The sequence below is a fragment of the Petaurus breviceps genome, unplaced genomic scaffold (genome assembly GCF_028583685.1).
Source record: "Petaurus breviceps papuanus isolate PSGF00001 unplaced genomic scaffold, PetGlider_PUasm1.0 99, whole genome shotgun sequence".
NCBI classification, from domain to species: domain Eukaryota; kingdom Metazoa; phylum Chordata; class Mammalia; order Diprotodontia; family Petauridae; genus Petaurus; species Petaurus breviceps.
In genome coordinates this window covers 8528939-8545374 of record NW_027187465.1, presented here as the reverse complement: position 1 = coordinate 8545374, position 16436 = coordinate 8528939, and the positions used below count along the sequence as shown (strand labels likewise).

General features: G+C 47.9%; 1 protein-coding gene across 1 annotated transcript in view; it reads left to right on the top strand.

Moving 5' to 3' along the window:
* The window catches only part of ANKRD13A (ankyrin repeat domain 13A), a 37561-nt gene that overhangs the window by 14381 nt on the left and 6744 nt on the right, over positions 1–16436 (top strand). The window contains exons 5-13 of the mRNA XM_069081737.1: positions 1298–1441; positions 2299–2488; positions 6784–6850; positions 8011–8092; positions 10034–10095; positions 10624–10754; positions 11549–11706; positions 12564–12677; positions 13827–13987. Of these exons, the coding sequence (XP_068937838.1) occupies positions 1298–1441; positions 2299–2488; positions 6784–6850; positions 8011–8092; positions 10034–10095; positions 10624–10754; positions 11549–11706; positions 12564–12677; positions 13827–13987 (1109 nt within the window). The remainder of the gene's footprint in view (positions 1–1297; positions 1442–2298; positions 2489–6783; positions 6851–8010; positions 8093–10033; positions 10096–10623; positions 10755–11548; positions 11707–12563; positions 12678–13826; positions 13988–16436) is intronic.

Below are 16436 nucleotides of genomic sequence, written 5' to 3'. Positions count from 1 at the left end.
AGCCAGATGGTTTGAATTTTTCACTGTTTTATTAAACCTTCAGCCCCAGTCTCTGAAACTTATTGCTGCAGCTAGGGAAGAAATTGCTGAGTGCCAGGATAAACTTGGTTCTCCAAGATATTTGTAAGGCACATTTTTGTAAAGCAAATCATGCTTTCTCATGAATAAAAAAAGCTTTTATAAATGTGATAGAATTGCCATTCAGAGATGCTTTATTTCTGCGCAGAATTCTGATGATCTGCTCACTCCCCAGCTTGATTCTCTGATCTGTTAGCCTTTCTGTCTCCTCCAGTAGGAATGACTTGTAAGCTAGTCACAGGACTCTGCACCACATGTATTTGCAAAGCAAATATAACTTTTACAATGTGAGTAATCAGGCACAATGATTTGAGGAAACTTGGTCTACCTCTGGCAGCAGATTTGATAAGAAACCTTTAATGTCTGATACAGTGGGCATTGCAGGAAGGTTTGGGCTGGCTGTAGGTGGATGGGCCAGGGCGTTTTTAGGGCAAGATGGATGGAGTCATCTCGTATCCTGGCTGTAGCAAGTCGGGAAATGTGATTGGGATAGGCGGTATGAGTGTCACTGATTGTAAGCTCCCTGAAGCAGGGACAGTTAGCTCAGCCTTGGGAGGCAAGAGGACACAGCTCTCCTCATTCACATGTGTCCTTTGGTACTTAGTGCCCTGTGCAGTCTGGTGCTAGCCTGCCTTTCCAGACATACATAATATGCTTCTCCTCCTCACACACTCTATGGTCCAGGCAGATTGGCCTGCTTAGAGGCCCCAGCAGGGGGTGCATGGATGCCACACTGGGCTGGGAGCCAGGAAGACCTGAGTTTACATCCATCCTCAGACACTTAACTGGCTGTATGACCCTGGGCAAGTCATTAAACCTCTGTTTGCCTCAGTTTCCTTATCTATGAAGTCTTGGATGTGCCTCTTCTTCCTGGCCTCTTCTCGGAATCCTCAGCTTCCTTAAAATTTTGCTTGGGTGATTGCTCCTGCTGAGGCCTTTTTTAACCCTCTATTCCTCCCTCAAATGTGTGTGCGCGCACGTGCACACATACACATCAGATCCTTGGCTGCAAGGACTTGTTTTACTGTTTGTATCCTCGTACACAGTAGGAACTTAATAAATGGGTTGGTCTTTCCCAGAAGGCTAAACGTGACTGGAACTAGCCCTAGATTCCTCTTCCCTGTCCCACCTTTGTTATTAAAATGAGAGTTATTGGCATTTAGGTTTTTTACATTTGTCCCTGGTGGGTTTTATTAGTTGCACATATTTTCTTTTGCAGTGCCATTGGTTTCTAGGATATGTCCCAATGACGTCTGTCGCATTTGGAAAAGTGGGGCCAAACTACGTGTGGACATCACGTTATTGGGCTTTGAAAACATGAGCTGGATCAGAGGAAGACGAAGTTTTATTTTTAAGGGAGAGGGTGAGTCATTCAGTATTTCTAGTATTCACCGAATACATTGATTTCAACCTTAGAAACTGCTTCCAAATGAATGTTGAAGTTTATCTGAATGCATGTAAGTTTGGTTGTTGCCATGGTTATGGTTACATCTCTCATTGACACCACATAAGAAACCCAAACAATAATATTTCAAACTCATTACTTATTTCTTACCTTGTTTTGTTATGTTGATGTGTGTAACCAGAATGTAAACTCCAGGGCTTCTTTGTCTCCCCTCTCAGCCTTAGCTTAGTGCCTGGTATGGCTGGCTCAAATAATCTCCAATCCACCAAAGATAATCCAGAGCTGTAGGAAGTTACTTGATTTTAAACATCTTTTTCAAGATTAGATTGCAAGCATGCTTTTTTTTTTCTTTTTGGAGAAAGGAAGGTAGGGCAATTGGGGTGAAGTGACTTGCCCAAGGTCACGGCTAGTTTTGTGTTAAGTTTATGAGGCTGGATTTGAACTCAGGTCCTCCTGACTCCAGGGCCAGTGCTCTATTCACTGTGCCACCCAGCCACCCCTAAACATGCTTTTTTTAAAGGGAATTTCCTCTTTTGTAAATAAAACAAGGGGATTGGACATCTACATTTATTTCATATATTTCATCAGCAAGGCCCCATGATTCTGTGATTCCGAGGTGGTCCAGAAGCTTGTTGGGCATGAGGAGAAGCCAGTCGAAGAGAGTTTGGGTCGTTTAAAACCGATTGGCCTCACTTGGTGAAGTAGGATCTGGGAGGAATAATTTGAGGGATAACGACTCCACATCTAGCAGGGTCTTCTTCTTTCTCTTCCCCTCTTTCATCACACTTGGTTCTCCTTCTGTTGCATGTTAACAGATAGCTGGGCGGAGCTGATGGAAGTTAACCATGATGACAAAGTTGTCACAACGGAACATTTTGATCTCTCTCAAGAAATGGAACGCTTGACGCTGGATTCCATGAAACCCAAAGGGAGGGAGGTGGAGAGACGCCTCACATCTCCAGTCATCAATACCAGCCTGGAGACTAGAAACATTGCTTTTGAAAGGTACCCCTTTAAGCGTTGCATGTTAATAACTAATCCCTTCACTGCTGCCTTTGAGTGCCTTTTAAACATTATGGAAAATGATGGCTGCAGTTGGGACATTGAGAATGTGACATGATAAATACAAGAGGGTTTAAAGCCAGCCTTGACTCTTAACAAGCGTAAATCACAGATAACACCCGCTGGCACTTGATTTTTATAGTTCATTAGTTAGGAGTCTTTTGGGGAAAATGTGTCTCCATCTTCCTTTGCGTGCCTTTCCTCACTGATCCATTTTATTTCTTAGACCCCCTTCCCCCTCTGCAGCCTGTGACACTCATGAGTGGTGTTTTTATCTTTCTGGACTGGGCTAGTATTATGTTGAATGTCATTACTAGTTATGTCACCATTTTAACAAGGAGAGCTTTGTGTTTCTTCTTATGAGCCTCAATGACTTAGAGGGAGTGTCTGGGAGTTGGGTTTATTCTTTTCTTTGTTCTACAGGAAGAGCCATTCTAAGAACTTTGTGCTTCAGTTTCCTCAAATTGCCATTACTGCCGATTCACTTTTGGGTTTCATTCATTAATGTGCCAGGAGGGTCTCATACGAGATGAGAAGGGTACTTGGCTGTATGGTTATTTCTTGTGCACTTTGGCCTGAGTATTTCTAGGACGGTTTTCAGTCAGGGAGCTCAGGAGAGCCCTGTTTGTTTGTCTAGGACATCACACCCATTTCTCTATAAATCAGAATCACGTGGTCAGTGGAAGTTCAAGTTAACAATGAAAGCACATTTTAATTTGTTCAAATTTATTTTTACTATTTCCTCTCTTTTTAATGCATTTTCTTAACTCTTACACCTTTGTTCTGTAAAGATTTTAACAACATAGAAGATGGAGCAAAGCAGAAGGTTTCCTAGGATCACAGCAGGATTTGGAGGTCATCCCATTCAGGCTTGTCCTCTGCCCTTGAGAACGATACCCAGCAGGGGAAAAAGACTTGTCCTTTGGTCTTATGGGTAGTAAGAGGCAGGGCCTGGGCTTGGCGCCTGGTCTTCTGGCCCCAAATCTCATGTTCTTCCACCGTGTCCATCCTGCGACCAATTTAGAAAGAACTGTGGGCTTAGATAGCTAATTGGCAGGGCAAGGGACAGCCAGCCTTGCTCTCACCACGTTCTCTGCCTTAGTGCCCCTCTCTTTTAATGATTGTGAGACTTGGGGGTCAGCCTGGCCAGAGGCTAATGCCGATGCCTCTGAGGCCCGTGAAATTGGGGAAGGGTCCCTGATGTCTCAGCATCCTCCTTTCCAAACTCCAGTTCAGAAGCAGAGGTCTGTATTGGGCCTTGCGGGGAGTTTGGCCAGCTTCTTTTGAGGGCTCTTGGGAGAAGTTCATCAAGAATGGCCACCAGACGAGGCCTGTATATCCTAATGTAGTGGTCATCATCCCTCATTGCAAATAAGTGCAGCTTAGAAAGAAGCTGTGGCCATTACAGTTTGCTCCCTGGTGAAAATGGACTAAAAAGGCCAGGACGTTCCTGTTCAGCTGAGAGTCAGAAACACTTGGTGTTTATAGAGTCATGGAATTTGCATGAAATGTATGTACCCCTCCAACCCTGACATTTACATCGGCCTGAATCCATATAGTTGATTAAATGCCCAGTTTGAGCATTTGTTAAGACCTACCACCGGTCAGGTGCTGTTTGGGGCTGGGGATGCCCAGATACAACAGTCACCACAGCTGCCCTCCGGCAGCTTGCTGGGGATCTGGATTCCTGTGATGGTGGGTTGTTTCCCAGGGAGAAATGCCCTCGGTGGGCCAGGCTTCAGGGATACGCAGATGAAAACCAGGCTCACTCCTGTCCTTGGGAGTGTGGGCCTCCACACTTAGCCTTTAGGTTTAAGATGGGGCCAAGCAGAGCCCCAGAGGACACTAGGGAGACACAGGAGGGGAGAGGGCCAGCTGGCAGTGACCCACGGGGTCCCTCTTCTGGAGAACGAGTGTTGAGAAGGAGGCTTCGTGGGCCCAGTCAATTTTGTACATTATTTCCTTGTTGGAATCTCTGGGTGCAAGTGTTTATCAAACTTAGAATCAGACATTTTCTTTCTCCCCTTTGTTGATGGCTAACTTATGGTCGTTTTTCTCCATCTCTTCCTTCCAGTCTGTCTCTGTGGATTGGAGTCTTACACAAGCAGATGAAGCCTCTTGAAGTAAAGCTTTTCTTTTGTGCCAGTCATAGGGAAAGTTACCCAGTGTGCCAGGGTTTGAGAGTCTTCCGAAGTGCAGAACAGCAGCTCTAGTCAGCAAGGGGGCCTCTAGAGTACATGGAGCTTTCTGGCTTTTGAATTAGGGTTGAGACAAGCCGGAGTAGGAAGGAATATCCACCTTGAAAGCCTCTGTCTGGGGCTTTGCCCCTTTCCCAGATGGCTGTGGTCACTAGGCCAGGAGAGGCAAGTCAGCCAGGCAGTTTGATCACAGCTAGGCAATACTGAGGGAGAAGGGGAGGAAGTTGTCATAGCTCTTGAAGCCCTTGGATTAGAAGCGCAGTCCATTGTTGAGAATTTGACTAGTCCCGATAAAAGCCTAGATGCAGCATGTGGGCTTTAGCAGTCACCCAGCGTGAACGTACCAGTTATGCCCTAGTCAGAGGCTGGCTTGGTCCAAGGGCAAAGGAATGCTGGTCCTTGTGAGTAGGGAGGAGGAAGAGGAACAAAGTCCTGCACGGGAGCAGGGAGAAGGAAGTGGAGGGCAGAGGCCGGGGCCGACTTCACCTGCATGGAAACCTTCTTAGGTGAACTCGGAACGAATTAGGAAGTGGGGCGAACTTTCCTTTTTTCCTGCCCATTTGTGACGAAATATGTCCAGTCAGTGGTGCAGGGGATGAGACTGTATTTCAGACCCCCCCCCCCCATGTTGTTTCTTTTGAAACGTACACTCTCAGGCCTCAGGGTCTTTATGTCCCCCCTGGAGGTCTCTCTCCCCTTCCTGCTCCTTCCCACCCCCTTAGAGAGGCAGGGAGGAGAGGATCCCCTCTGCACCCTGGTAACATTGGGGCCAGAGATCTGACAGTAGCATGCCACATTCTTATCTCTTGTGATGCATGTGATAGTGTAATGTTTCTTCTGAATTACTCTGTGACACTCTTCTGAAAAGAACTTTCTTTATAAGGGAATTGAAATAAAACGCTAGGTGGTTTGAAAACATGAAATAAAGGCCATTGGTTTTCCTTATGATTTGGATACCATTCCCCCTGTTGTGCATTAGAGGGGCCCAGAAGCCAGGCACCCGCATGTGCCCAGTACCCAGAACGTAGGCAGAGCCAGGTCCAAGGAGGTTGGTGAAGGGTGTGATGTTCTAGACAAAGGGGCAGAGCCGAGCCTTCCCAGTGCTTCTGCTCTCCTCTGTCGAGAGAGGTAGCCCTGGGCAGGAACATGCTGACTTAAGCGATGGGGTGTTTGGGCACTTTGCCCAAGGCTCAGCTGCTAGTGCGGTATTGAGCTATGACAGAGGTGGAATCAGTTACTCAGATGCTGCTTTTAACTACCTTCCCCTCGTGCAGCAAGCCTGACATGTCTGACGTATGGCCCATTGATGGCCCAGGCTTTAGTGGATTTTCTACGTGGCCCGCTGCAGTGATGGCAGTTCTCTTCTCTCCCTCCCCCTGCCCTCTTCTGAGCTGTGGGACAGCAGGTGCTTCATTATTCTAAGAATTCCTCAATTGAGGAAAACCAATTGGTTAAAGAAGTCAGAGCTGGTGAGGAGAGCTTGCTCATTTAGGTAATGTGAGCCCTGACTCAGGGCTGACCCCATCTAGCAGGCTCCCTGATGGTGGGCTGCCTCCTTTCTTATGACCCAGGGGTCACTGCCCAAGAATTCCCACAGCCCCTATGGTCATCTGGAGAGAATCCTAATGAGAAAGTGCTCCACACACAGACAGAAGCTCCTTGGATTCTTGCCCCAGCTTCTCCAGGTAGAGAGTTTGAGTTCTGTTCCCATTTCTCAGATGAAGAAGCGTCCTCAGAAGGGGAAGTCACTTGTGCAGTAAGAGTCAGGGCCGAGGGGGAGTCCCAGGCTCCTCCTCCCATCTGAAGCTGCTCCTGCCAGGCCTGGGGCCTGGTGGTCAGAGTGGGGTGGGGGTGATGCGGGGGGGGGGGTGACGCTGGCTCTCTTTGCTCTAATGTAGGCAAGCTGATGGTAGCTTCCCAGGTTCTTAATCCTGAGTCTTTTGCTAAATTCAGCTGGAAAAAAAAAAAGACAAGACTAGAGGGGTGAATCTGAATGGCATATTGTACATGTAGCAATTTGTGGTGTTCACTTTTTATCAGAACTAAATCCGGATTCTGGGGCTGGAGGACAGATAAAGCAGAAGTTGTTAATGGTTACGAAGCAAAGGTAAAAATGAAACTCTTCAAATAAGATTTCATGTGGCTTTTGAGCTCCTATGTGAACAAAGGCTTCTTCTAGGCCTTCCTGGCGCTTCAGCCCTCAAGGTGATTGGGGTCTGGGGGAAGGACTAGAATTAGGAATTGCTGCTGTGGGTCTAACTTAACTCACCTAGGGGAAAGCCCTTCTGAGAGAGAGCACACTCTCCCAGGCCAGCCCTTCGAAAAAGAAGGCTCCAAATTCTACACAGTTACTTGTTTTGATAATGAATTTTCTTTTTAAATAGTAAAAAAATTGGCTTTTGTTCATTTTTTTTTCTAAATTATAATCACAGTGGAAGAGTTTCTACTACTTCAGTCCTTAATATTTGGATTTTGTTTTCAATTGTGGTAGAACCAAGCTCATTTACCCAAGATTCACACGCTGCAGCCCTCCCTTAATTTTGACCTCCTGAGCTGTAGTGTAACAATGAGATGAGATTGCCGATGACGCCCCCGAGGCACCGGAAGGTCCCAGAACGCCTTCTGAATTCAGTGTTGTGTTGGGCATGGTGACTTCGGCAGCTCCTCGGTGTGCATGCCATCAATAGGAACCCTGTTAACCAGAATAGTGGTTAACCCAAGTATCCCATTCCCCAATCATGTTGGAGTTGGTTAAGTGCCATACTAATAGCTAAACAAACAAACAACCCACTGTCCTTGGCTCATTTCCCTTAGTCTTCTAGGCTTAGAGAACCTTGCGTTCCTTATTTCTCTTTGTCCAGCAGATGGCTACCTATGCCAGATACTCTCAGAACCTGATTCCATTAAGCTCAGTAGAGATGATAATAGAAAGACATTCAGCCAGGAAACCTTGGGCACCGTTCATTATGAAATGGGTGAAATGTTCCAGTGATAGAACTCCAGGGAGAAATCAGGGCCAGGCGGATGGTGAGCCGACCCCTCGGGCTGTCACCGCTCACCTTTGGTGCCGTGATTTGCTGCTGTTGCATTTCCAAACCTGTAGCTTGGTAGGTTTGATCATAGCTTGGGGTCCCCAGAAGTGGCACCATTTCCTGTTGTTTTTAATGGTTCAGAATTTTTGCTTTTGGTTCATTTTTAAAGTTCTGATGCTCACATTCTGATTTTCTGGGGCTCACTGTTCTGTTTTTTTTTGGAAATTTTTCCAAGGTATACACAGTAAACAATGTAAGTGTGATAACCAAAATACGAACAGAACATTTGACAGAGGAAGAAAAGAAGAGATACAAAGGTAACTTGGGGGAGGGGAGATGGGGGGATGGACCTGTTGTTAACTTGGTGTGGCCCAGTGAGCTGCTGAATAAAGAAAATAGAAAGGCCATATTTTCATGTATTAACTAAAAAGAAAAAATATCACCCATCTTAAAGGTCATTGTTGGTGTTAGCTCTAATATGGTTATGTTTTATTAAGGACAGTTGTTAAGATAGACTAGGGGTGGGGAGCCTATGGCCTCAAGGCCACATTTGGTCCTCAAGTACAGCCCGCTTTGGCTGAATCCAGTTTAGATTTGGATTTGGACCTTGGGTCACATGTGGTCTCGAGGCCACAGGTTCCTCACCTCTGGAGCTGACTAATTGTTTAAAGGAGGCAAAGGTATTGAACACATTTATCATTGGAATGCCTAATAAATCTGAGACAGAGTAATGAAAGAATTCCAAGTCAAACCATTGCTGCGTAGGACAGTTCTTTCTCCCATCGTGGATTGTGATGCCATATTTCCTCTTAAGGAAATTTTTTATTTATAATTTTAGAACTGTCTCTCTTCCTTAGTGTTTTCTTCTTGGACGTTTTAGCTTGGTTTTGCTGACTTCATTTTTTTTTGGGGGGTAACTTTTGCTTTCCATTATACTTCTGGTAGAATCAGAATATTGGAGCTGGAAGAAGCCATGATTTTTCTGTGATAACTAAAACATTCCAGCGAAAGAGACAGTGTGAAAACAAAATAACAAACTCTAAATGGCAATTTTTTAGAAAGGGTATTAACCCAGTAATAGGAGAATGTCACCTTTTCTTCCATATGGGAGGAATCTTTAGAGATTTCTTCCAGTGTATAGTTTGGTTGTCCTTTCCACATTGCAATTTTCCCTGTTCTGGTTTTGCTGTATCATGGGTCGGCATAAGAAATTAAATGGGAATTTTTGAGTTCTGTGGAAGCTGCAGACAAGTGAAGGCCAGCAGACTCACAGCCTGTGACCAAATATTTAACCCAAATTTTACAATAAGGTACTGTAAACACCCCATAAAAGAAAAAGAAAAAACTCAGACTTCTCTGGTATGAATGGAGGGCCAAAAAATTTTGTGTGGATCGAGGAGTTGCTGTGCCCTAATACCTACCCCCACCCCCACCCCGCGATATGGATGGGATAATTGTAATATTAAATAGTCTTTTCAAAGTGTTATCCAGTTTAAAAAAAGAAAACCCGAAGTGGTAATGGACTTATTTTTTCTTTACCTTCAGGCCTTCTTTTTCAGCCTGAGAGACTCACTGATACTAAATAACTTAGAAGTTCCAGGGGGAGGCTAGGTGGCGCAGTGAATAGAGCACCGGCTCTGGAGTCAGGAGGACCTGGGTTTGGCCTCAGACACTTAATACAAAAAATAGCTGTGTGACCTTGGGTAGGTCACTTAATCCCAATTGCCCTCCAAAAAAAAAGTTCCTAAGATTTAAAACCAAAAAAAATCTTAGAGACCATCTCTTCTTTGTCTCCCCCCAAACCCCATTTTACTGGTGGGGAAGGTGAGGCTGAGAGCATCAGGTTTTACTGACAAGTTATAATGAAGTACGAATTAGAACCAGGTCTCCTGATTCCTCTACGTGAGAAGACCCACATTCTTGAGCATAATCAGCCAGTCCATTCACAGGCATTTGTTAAGTGCTGATGCTGTGTCTGACCCTGGACTCAGTGCTGTGGCTAGCAAGATGAGAAGTGAAGAAAACAGGCCCTCCCAGCCGAGAGCTTCACCTTCCAATGGGCAGCTAGCAGGGCTTGCCCGGCTAGGGAACACCTTTAAAAGTGAAGAAGTCAGCCCCTCACGGCTCTCGTCTTCCCATCTGATGACCTCTTAGCTCCGGCCCAGTCAGACACGTTGGTATACCAGAGACCTTCTTGCTGGGGGAGCATGACTGATCCAGGGCACTTTGAATTAAAGTGTATGTTTTTCCTTCTGTAGCTGATAGGAATCCATTGGAATCCTTGCTGGGGACTGTGGAACACCAGTTTGGTGCTCAGGGGGTAAGTAGACACCCCGAGTAAATCCGGGAGCTTCCTTGGAAGGGCTTGAGGACACTGAGATGGCCCAAAGGGAGAGGTCAGCTACTTTCTGAGGTTAGAGAGAGAGAGTGGAGGCATTATTTTCCTTTTTATAGGGGTTCAGAAATAGAGCATGAAGGAGGAAGAGGGAGCATTATAGGCAGGTGTTTGGAATTGTGGACCTTTGCCTGCTACTGAGGGTAGACTGCAGCCTCTGACTAGGCACATTTCCTGTTTGTTAAAAGATTGCTATGAGAAAGCATTTAGAAAACGGAGAGAGATGAAGCATGTTTTATTTCTTAATTACTGAAAAAGGAAGCCATCAGACTCATCAGGCCTCAGACTATCTTTTATGAGGCGGCTTACAACACTTTCCACACTTAAAGACATTGAGTATTGGAGTTCGTCTCTGATGCCCACGGGCACAGTCTTTCCAAAGCTGTGGTTTCAGTGGGCAGGACAGGCAGCATGGCTGAATGTGTGTGATGCTCTGCCGGATCACTTTTGCAGGACCTCACAACTGAGTGTGCGACAGCAAATAACCCCACGGCCATCACGCCCGAGGAGTACTTCAATGAAGAGTTTGATTTGAAGGACCGAGACATAGGACGACCAAAGGAACTTACGATCAGAACCCAAAAGTAAGATTCCAGTGGCCCAGGCAAGTGAGCTGGGGCCTTTGGCATTCTTGGTTCCTGAATTCTCGTTTAGCTGCTGTGTCTTTGGTGTTACGTGTGTGTGTTACTGTTTGGGCTTTCTTCTTTTCATGCCTGAACCAAAAAGACCCCAATCCTTCCAGGCCCAGTATTCTCCAGCTCTGGAGCATAACTGAAAAAAGCTGTGAGCTGGACCCTGCATGCTCCTTGGCCTGTTCTTTCCAGCCTGCCGTGTAAAATGGGGGGAGGTCCTTGTGTCTCTGTTCAGAGGGGCCATCTTTACCACCTGTTGCTGCATTCCTTTAAAATTAACTCAGCCCTCAGTTCACTGTCAGGGGTTGCTAAAATGTGGACTTGTTCTAGCACTTCAGGTTCAGACCGAAGCTGTGAAAGGGAGAGCCCGTGTGGCTCAGGGCTGGGATTCCTGAGTTTTGTTTTGGTAAACCTGATTTCCGGATATTGAGATACTTCGCATATAGCAGGCACTCAATAAATGTGTTTGGAATTGAATTACCAGCAGTGTTGGTGCAGGAGTGAGGTGGGGACATCGAGTCTCTTGTGTCTGAGGCATCTGGTTTCCTTGGTGGCCAAAGAAGGAAGGAATGAAAAAGCTTTTATTAAGCCACTGCTGTGTGCCAAGAAGGGCCAAGGATGCCCGTGAGCAGCGAGAGTCCCTGCCTGCCTGCAGCTCCCGTTCTAAGATGGCAGCAGGCAGCCCAGGTGCCTGGCGGGGCTCGCAGCTATGGCGACAGGCCTGACGTTGTCTCTGTTGGCCCCAGGTTTAAAGCCATGCTTTGGATGTGTGAGGAGTTCCCCTTGTCTCTGGTGGAACAGGTCATCCCCATCATTGACCTCATGGCCAGAACCAGCGCCCACTTTGCGAGACTGAGAGATTTCATCACTCTCGAGTTCCCTCCTGGATTCCCCGTCAAGATCGGTATGTCTGCCTCTCTGGCTGCGATTCCCCGCACTCTTTCTGTATGCACAAGCGTAAGCACAAGTGTCAGGTTTTGGGCGATTTCTAGGGCCACCTCCCACAGGCAGTCAAAGGAGCCTGGGAGCCTGCTAGTTCTAAAGAAGGCCCTCCCCACCCCCTCTCCCATAACCGAAGACCGGTGCTGTGGGGCTGACGATCACGTACCAAGGGCGCCTGGGTGAGGAATGAGCTGGCCACTCCTGAGACTCTGGCCAGCCTCTTCATCACCTTGTACTGGGAGAATGACCCTTTAGAGAGACTGCTGGGTCAATGGTGGGCTCCCTCACACCGGGCAGACATGTAGTTTGTTATTTTAAATCCTTACAGTTTACACCGTACTGTCTGGTTCTGGGACTCAGTAGAGTAAGTCTGACATGGGAGTGAAGGTCATTTGTGGGGGGAAATTAGCCACATAATTTTCAGGCCCAAAGATGATTGATTGGTTCGTGTACTTGTCTGATTCCTTGGTTATTTTAACGTGAATCCTGTTAAATTCAAACCTTAACATGTGATACCCCCTTAGGAAAGCAGTCAGGTTCACAAGTGGCGTTTCTGGCGCAGTTCAGGTCCAGGATTGGGGGTTGCTTGTTTGCCCTGGGACACTGATAGAGCTCCTTCTGTAAACCCTGGGTCTGTCTGGGCCTAGGTGGGCCCAGCTCCCAAGGCAGCTTGGGGGTGGAGGGGTCAGGGCCTGAGGGATTGGAATTCAGGACATGTCACGCCATGGAATGTTTCTTAAAAAGTGACTCTAAGCCTCTGTCACTTTACAAGGGGAAGTAGAAGTCATGTATTCTAATGAAAACCTTTTTTTTCCTTAGAAATCCCCCTGTTCCACGTCTTGAATGCTCGGATTACATTTGGAAATGTCAATGGCTGTAGCACAGCGGAAGAACCTGCCGCACAGAGCGTGGGCGGGGGCCACGCTGAGCCGGGTGAGCTGGGCTGGGGGTCCTTAGATATAGAGAGGCCACTCGGCCTCTGAACTCAGATCCTGCCTTCCTGTTCAGGCCCTCCTGCACTCTGCTGCACGACCTTGAGAAATGAAGCAGTGAAACTGGGTGGAGGACTTTTTCTTTTTCATTAATGTGCACTTCCTGAAAGGTCTGTTTGAAATTAAACTAAATTTCATCTCTGCTATATTCCGAAATGTGGATGAATTCTTAAGGTGCAGGGAAAAGGCATGTGACCTTAAGTCTAAGACTGTAGCCTGCCGTGGCCTCCCTTCCCAGCCACATGTCCTGTCACCCCCCTTCGCACGCTCTGTACCCCAGCTGGCCATTGTACTTTCCTTGTCTCCTTGGCTGTGATCTCCCACCTCTGTGCATTTGCTCAGGACGGCCTTTGTACCTGGAGTTCACTCCCTTCTCTTCTCTGCCTGTTGAGATCCATTATTCCTTCGAAGATCAGCCCTCACATCATATTCTCCACAAAGCCTTTCCCCAAGTGTGTTCTCCTTTTTCAGGTTTTCTGCATCAGGGTGGGCCTCTCTGCCCCATCATGGAATTGCACTCCTTTGTAGCTGTGTAGCCTTGCTTAGTGGATTGGCAGCCCCCCTGAGGGCAGGGACCTGCACAGTGCCCATGTGGATGTAGTGGGGGTTCCCTCAGGAGCTCCTGCCACATTTGCTGAGATGTGGTTTCAGCAGCCTTGATCTCTGTCCTATGAAAAACAAACAAACTTGGGAGACTTGATTATTGAATTGGGAAACAGGCCGTGGGCGGCTCTGAGCTCCCATGCACAGAAAAGGCCATGCTGGGGGGTCCACGCCAGCCGAGGTCCCTCCACGTGGCTCCCCTTGCTACTGCACTGTTTGTCTGAGGGCCTCTGGGTGGGTAGGTGTGTTTATAGGACTCTTCCTCTATCCCCGGGCAGATGGCAGTGCCCGTCCACAGTGATGCGCAGCCAGGACCCGGGCTGGGTTTGAGCAGGGCATGGCCCAGATTTCCTCCGCAGGCGTGCGTTCCACATCAGTTGCCCTTGCTTTGCATCTCCTGGACTGCTGCTTATAGATAGGCGAGAGGCGTCTGCCTTGGAGGCTTCTCCTCCCCGGCTCAGTGGCATCCTCTGCCTTTGTGTTCCAGCTTCCCTGGTCTCTAACTTTGAGGTCGATCAGTCTGTGTTTGAAATCCCCGAGTCATACCACGTCCAGGATAATGGCAGAAACATGCACTTGCAAGATGAAGATTACGAAATCATGCAGTTTGCCATTCAGCAGAGCTTGTTGGAATCCAGCAGGAGTGAGGTGAGTGAGCTGGGGCCAAGGTTCTCGAGGGGCCAGGCCCATCTGTCCTGCCAGGCTGTCAGTCCCACAGGGGTCATCTGTCCCATGGGAGCCGTCTGTCCTGCCGGCCCATTTGTCCCACGGGGGCCCATCTGTCCTGCTGGGCCATGTGTCCCACAGGGGTCATCTGTCCCATGAGGCCCATCTGTTCCATGGGAGCTGTCTGTCCTGCCGGCCCATCTGTCCCACGGGGGCCTGTCTGTTCTGCCGGGCCATCTGTCCCACAGGGGTTGTCTGTCCTGCGGGGGCCGTGGCCTCCACTTCCTCGTAGAACTTGGCACTGCTCTCCCGCACATGCAGCTTGTTTTGAGTTTGTACTACAGGGATGTATCTGTGTCTCTTCTCCCCTTGTGGGTCTTCCCCTCGTGGGAAGGGAGTGGGTCACACTGCCTTTGTGTTTTCTGCCGCCCTTTTGTAAAAACTCTAACAACTGACCTTTGGCCAGTGCTTTGCTGTCCAACCCACAGGAGCCCAGCTGCTACATACAGGTACTGAGTGGTGTGCCTGTGATCGTGTGACAAGGAAGGGCCAGAGAGGGGGGATCTCGGAGCACATCCCACAGCCATCTTGAACTCAGCTTATCCCAAACAGAATGAATTGTCTTCCGCTTCCCAGGCCTGCTTATTACTATCCTCCCCATCACCAGGCCAGCAGCCCCAGAGTCTTCCTGCGCCCCCTCACCCCACACAGCTGGTGTTTGGCCTCGTCGCACATCTCTGCCTTCATGGCATCTCTCATCCCCCTTTGTCCACTCATGCTGGACTGCTCTGGACCGTGGCTACTGGGGGGGCCCTGCCAGCCTTGAGCTTGTCCTCTGCTCAGCTGCTGCAGGCCTGACCACCTCATTGCTCCCCAGCCCAGTGAGCTCTGGGGGGGGGGGGGGGCTCCCTCTTTTCCTGCAGGATCCTATAGAAAGTGCTCTGTGTGGCTCTATGCTAGCCCTCCAGCAGGGCCTCAGACATAACGCTGCCATCTCCCATTTCTCTGCCTTTGCCCAGGCTGTGTCCCATCCTTGCCAGGCCTTCTCCTTAGGGCTGGGCACGCTCTCCCCCTCACCTTCTCCTCCTTGCTCCACTCTTGCCTTCTTTGTGCGGGAGGCCTTTCCCTTGCCCCAGGCTGGTAGCACTTCCCCCTTCAGGTTACCTTCCATTTGCACTGGATTTCGATCTTGTATGTTCCTCGTTTACAGGTTGTGCCCCCCTTAGGATGCCCATTCTTGGGAAGCAGGCACTGCACTTGCATCTTTCTCTGTATCCTCAGCGCTTAACAGAGTGCCTGGCATACAGTAGGTGTTTAATAAGTGCTTGTTGACTGACTAGCCCGGGGTTTTCCTGACTTGAGAGCTCGGCATCCTTGCCACTGGTCCGTGGCTGATTCCTCAGTTCCTCTCTTCTGCTTCTTTATCTGTTAGCTTATAAAACGTGTTTTTGCTTAAGAGTATACTTGGCAGGCATGTGCGTGCGTGTGTGCGTGCGTGTGTGTGTGTATGTGTGGTGTAAAATAAATGAGGGAAGCTCAGTCTCAGACAGAGACAGATCACTTTTTTGTGATCGTCGAGTAAGTGGTGAAACTCGTTGGGGTTTTGTTTGGCTTTGGTTTCATTCTGGTCAGGTGAAGCTCTTCCCCATCAGGCACAAACATACCTGACTTTATTATCCTCTAGTAAGAGTCTGGTTTTTTAAAAATGCGAGTAGCACAAGTTAGATGCTTCATGGAAAGTTCCCTCAAATCAGCCCGTCTCTATCGATAGCAGCCCTTTGATCTGTTGACTTAGTAATAACCCTTACCCGAAAGGATGTAAGGTGAGTTGGGCATGACTCCTTTGAGAAGCCATGCTGGCCCTCACTAGCCATTCCTTTCTTTTCTTGATGTTCACTAACTTGTTTCTTAAAAGACCATTCTGTAATATCTCCAGGAATAAAGTTGAGATCATTGGCCTATAATGTGCAAACGCTTGTTGGGGTGGAGGCTTGCCCAGATTCATTACATTCCTAGCAGGAAGAAAATTGTTTGTTAAGTCCTAAACTCCAAGGGAGGGCCTTCTTACGTTATGTTTATGCATTTTCCATCCCATATGATGTGGATCGTCTGAGGCATCGAAAAGGATGAGCTCTAGTTGAAGACCTTCCTCGTTCCTTACCTTTTAAGGTTTCTCTCCAGGATAGTTATTAAGGTCAGAACTGTGAATGAAGTACTTCCCATGTTGATCAGCTTGCAAAATGTCTTCTTCGAGCAAGTTTCTTGACTTCTCTGTGGGTCTGCGCGCACTCTGAAGCATTTTCTTGGAGTACCACACTGATGGGAAAAATGTCCTGAAGATACCCCTTCTTGCAGAAAAAGTACCAGTGCCACATGTGAGCCTCTGGACGTCTTTCTTGGGGTGATTCTCACTTGCCTCGCATGTTTTCCT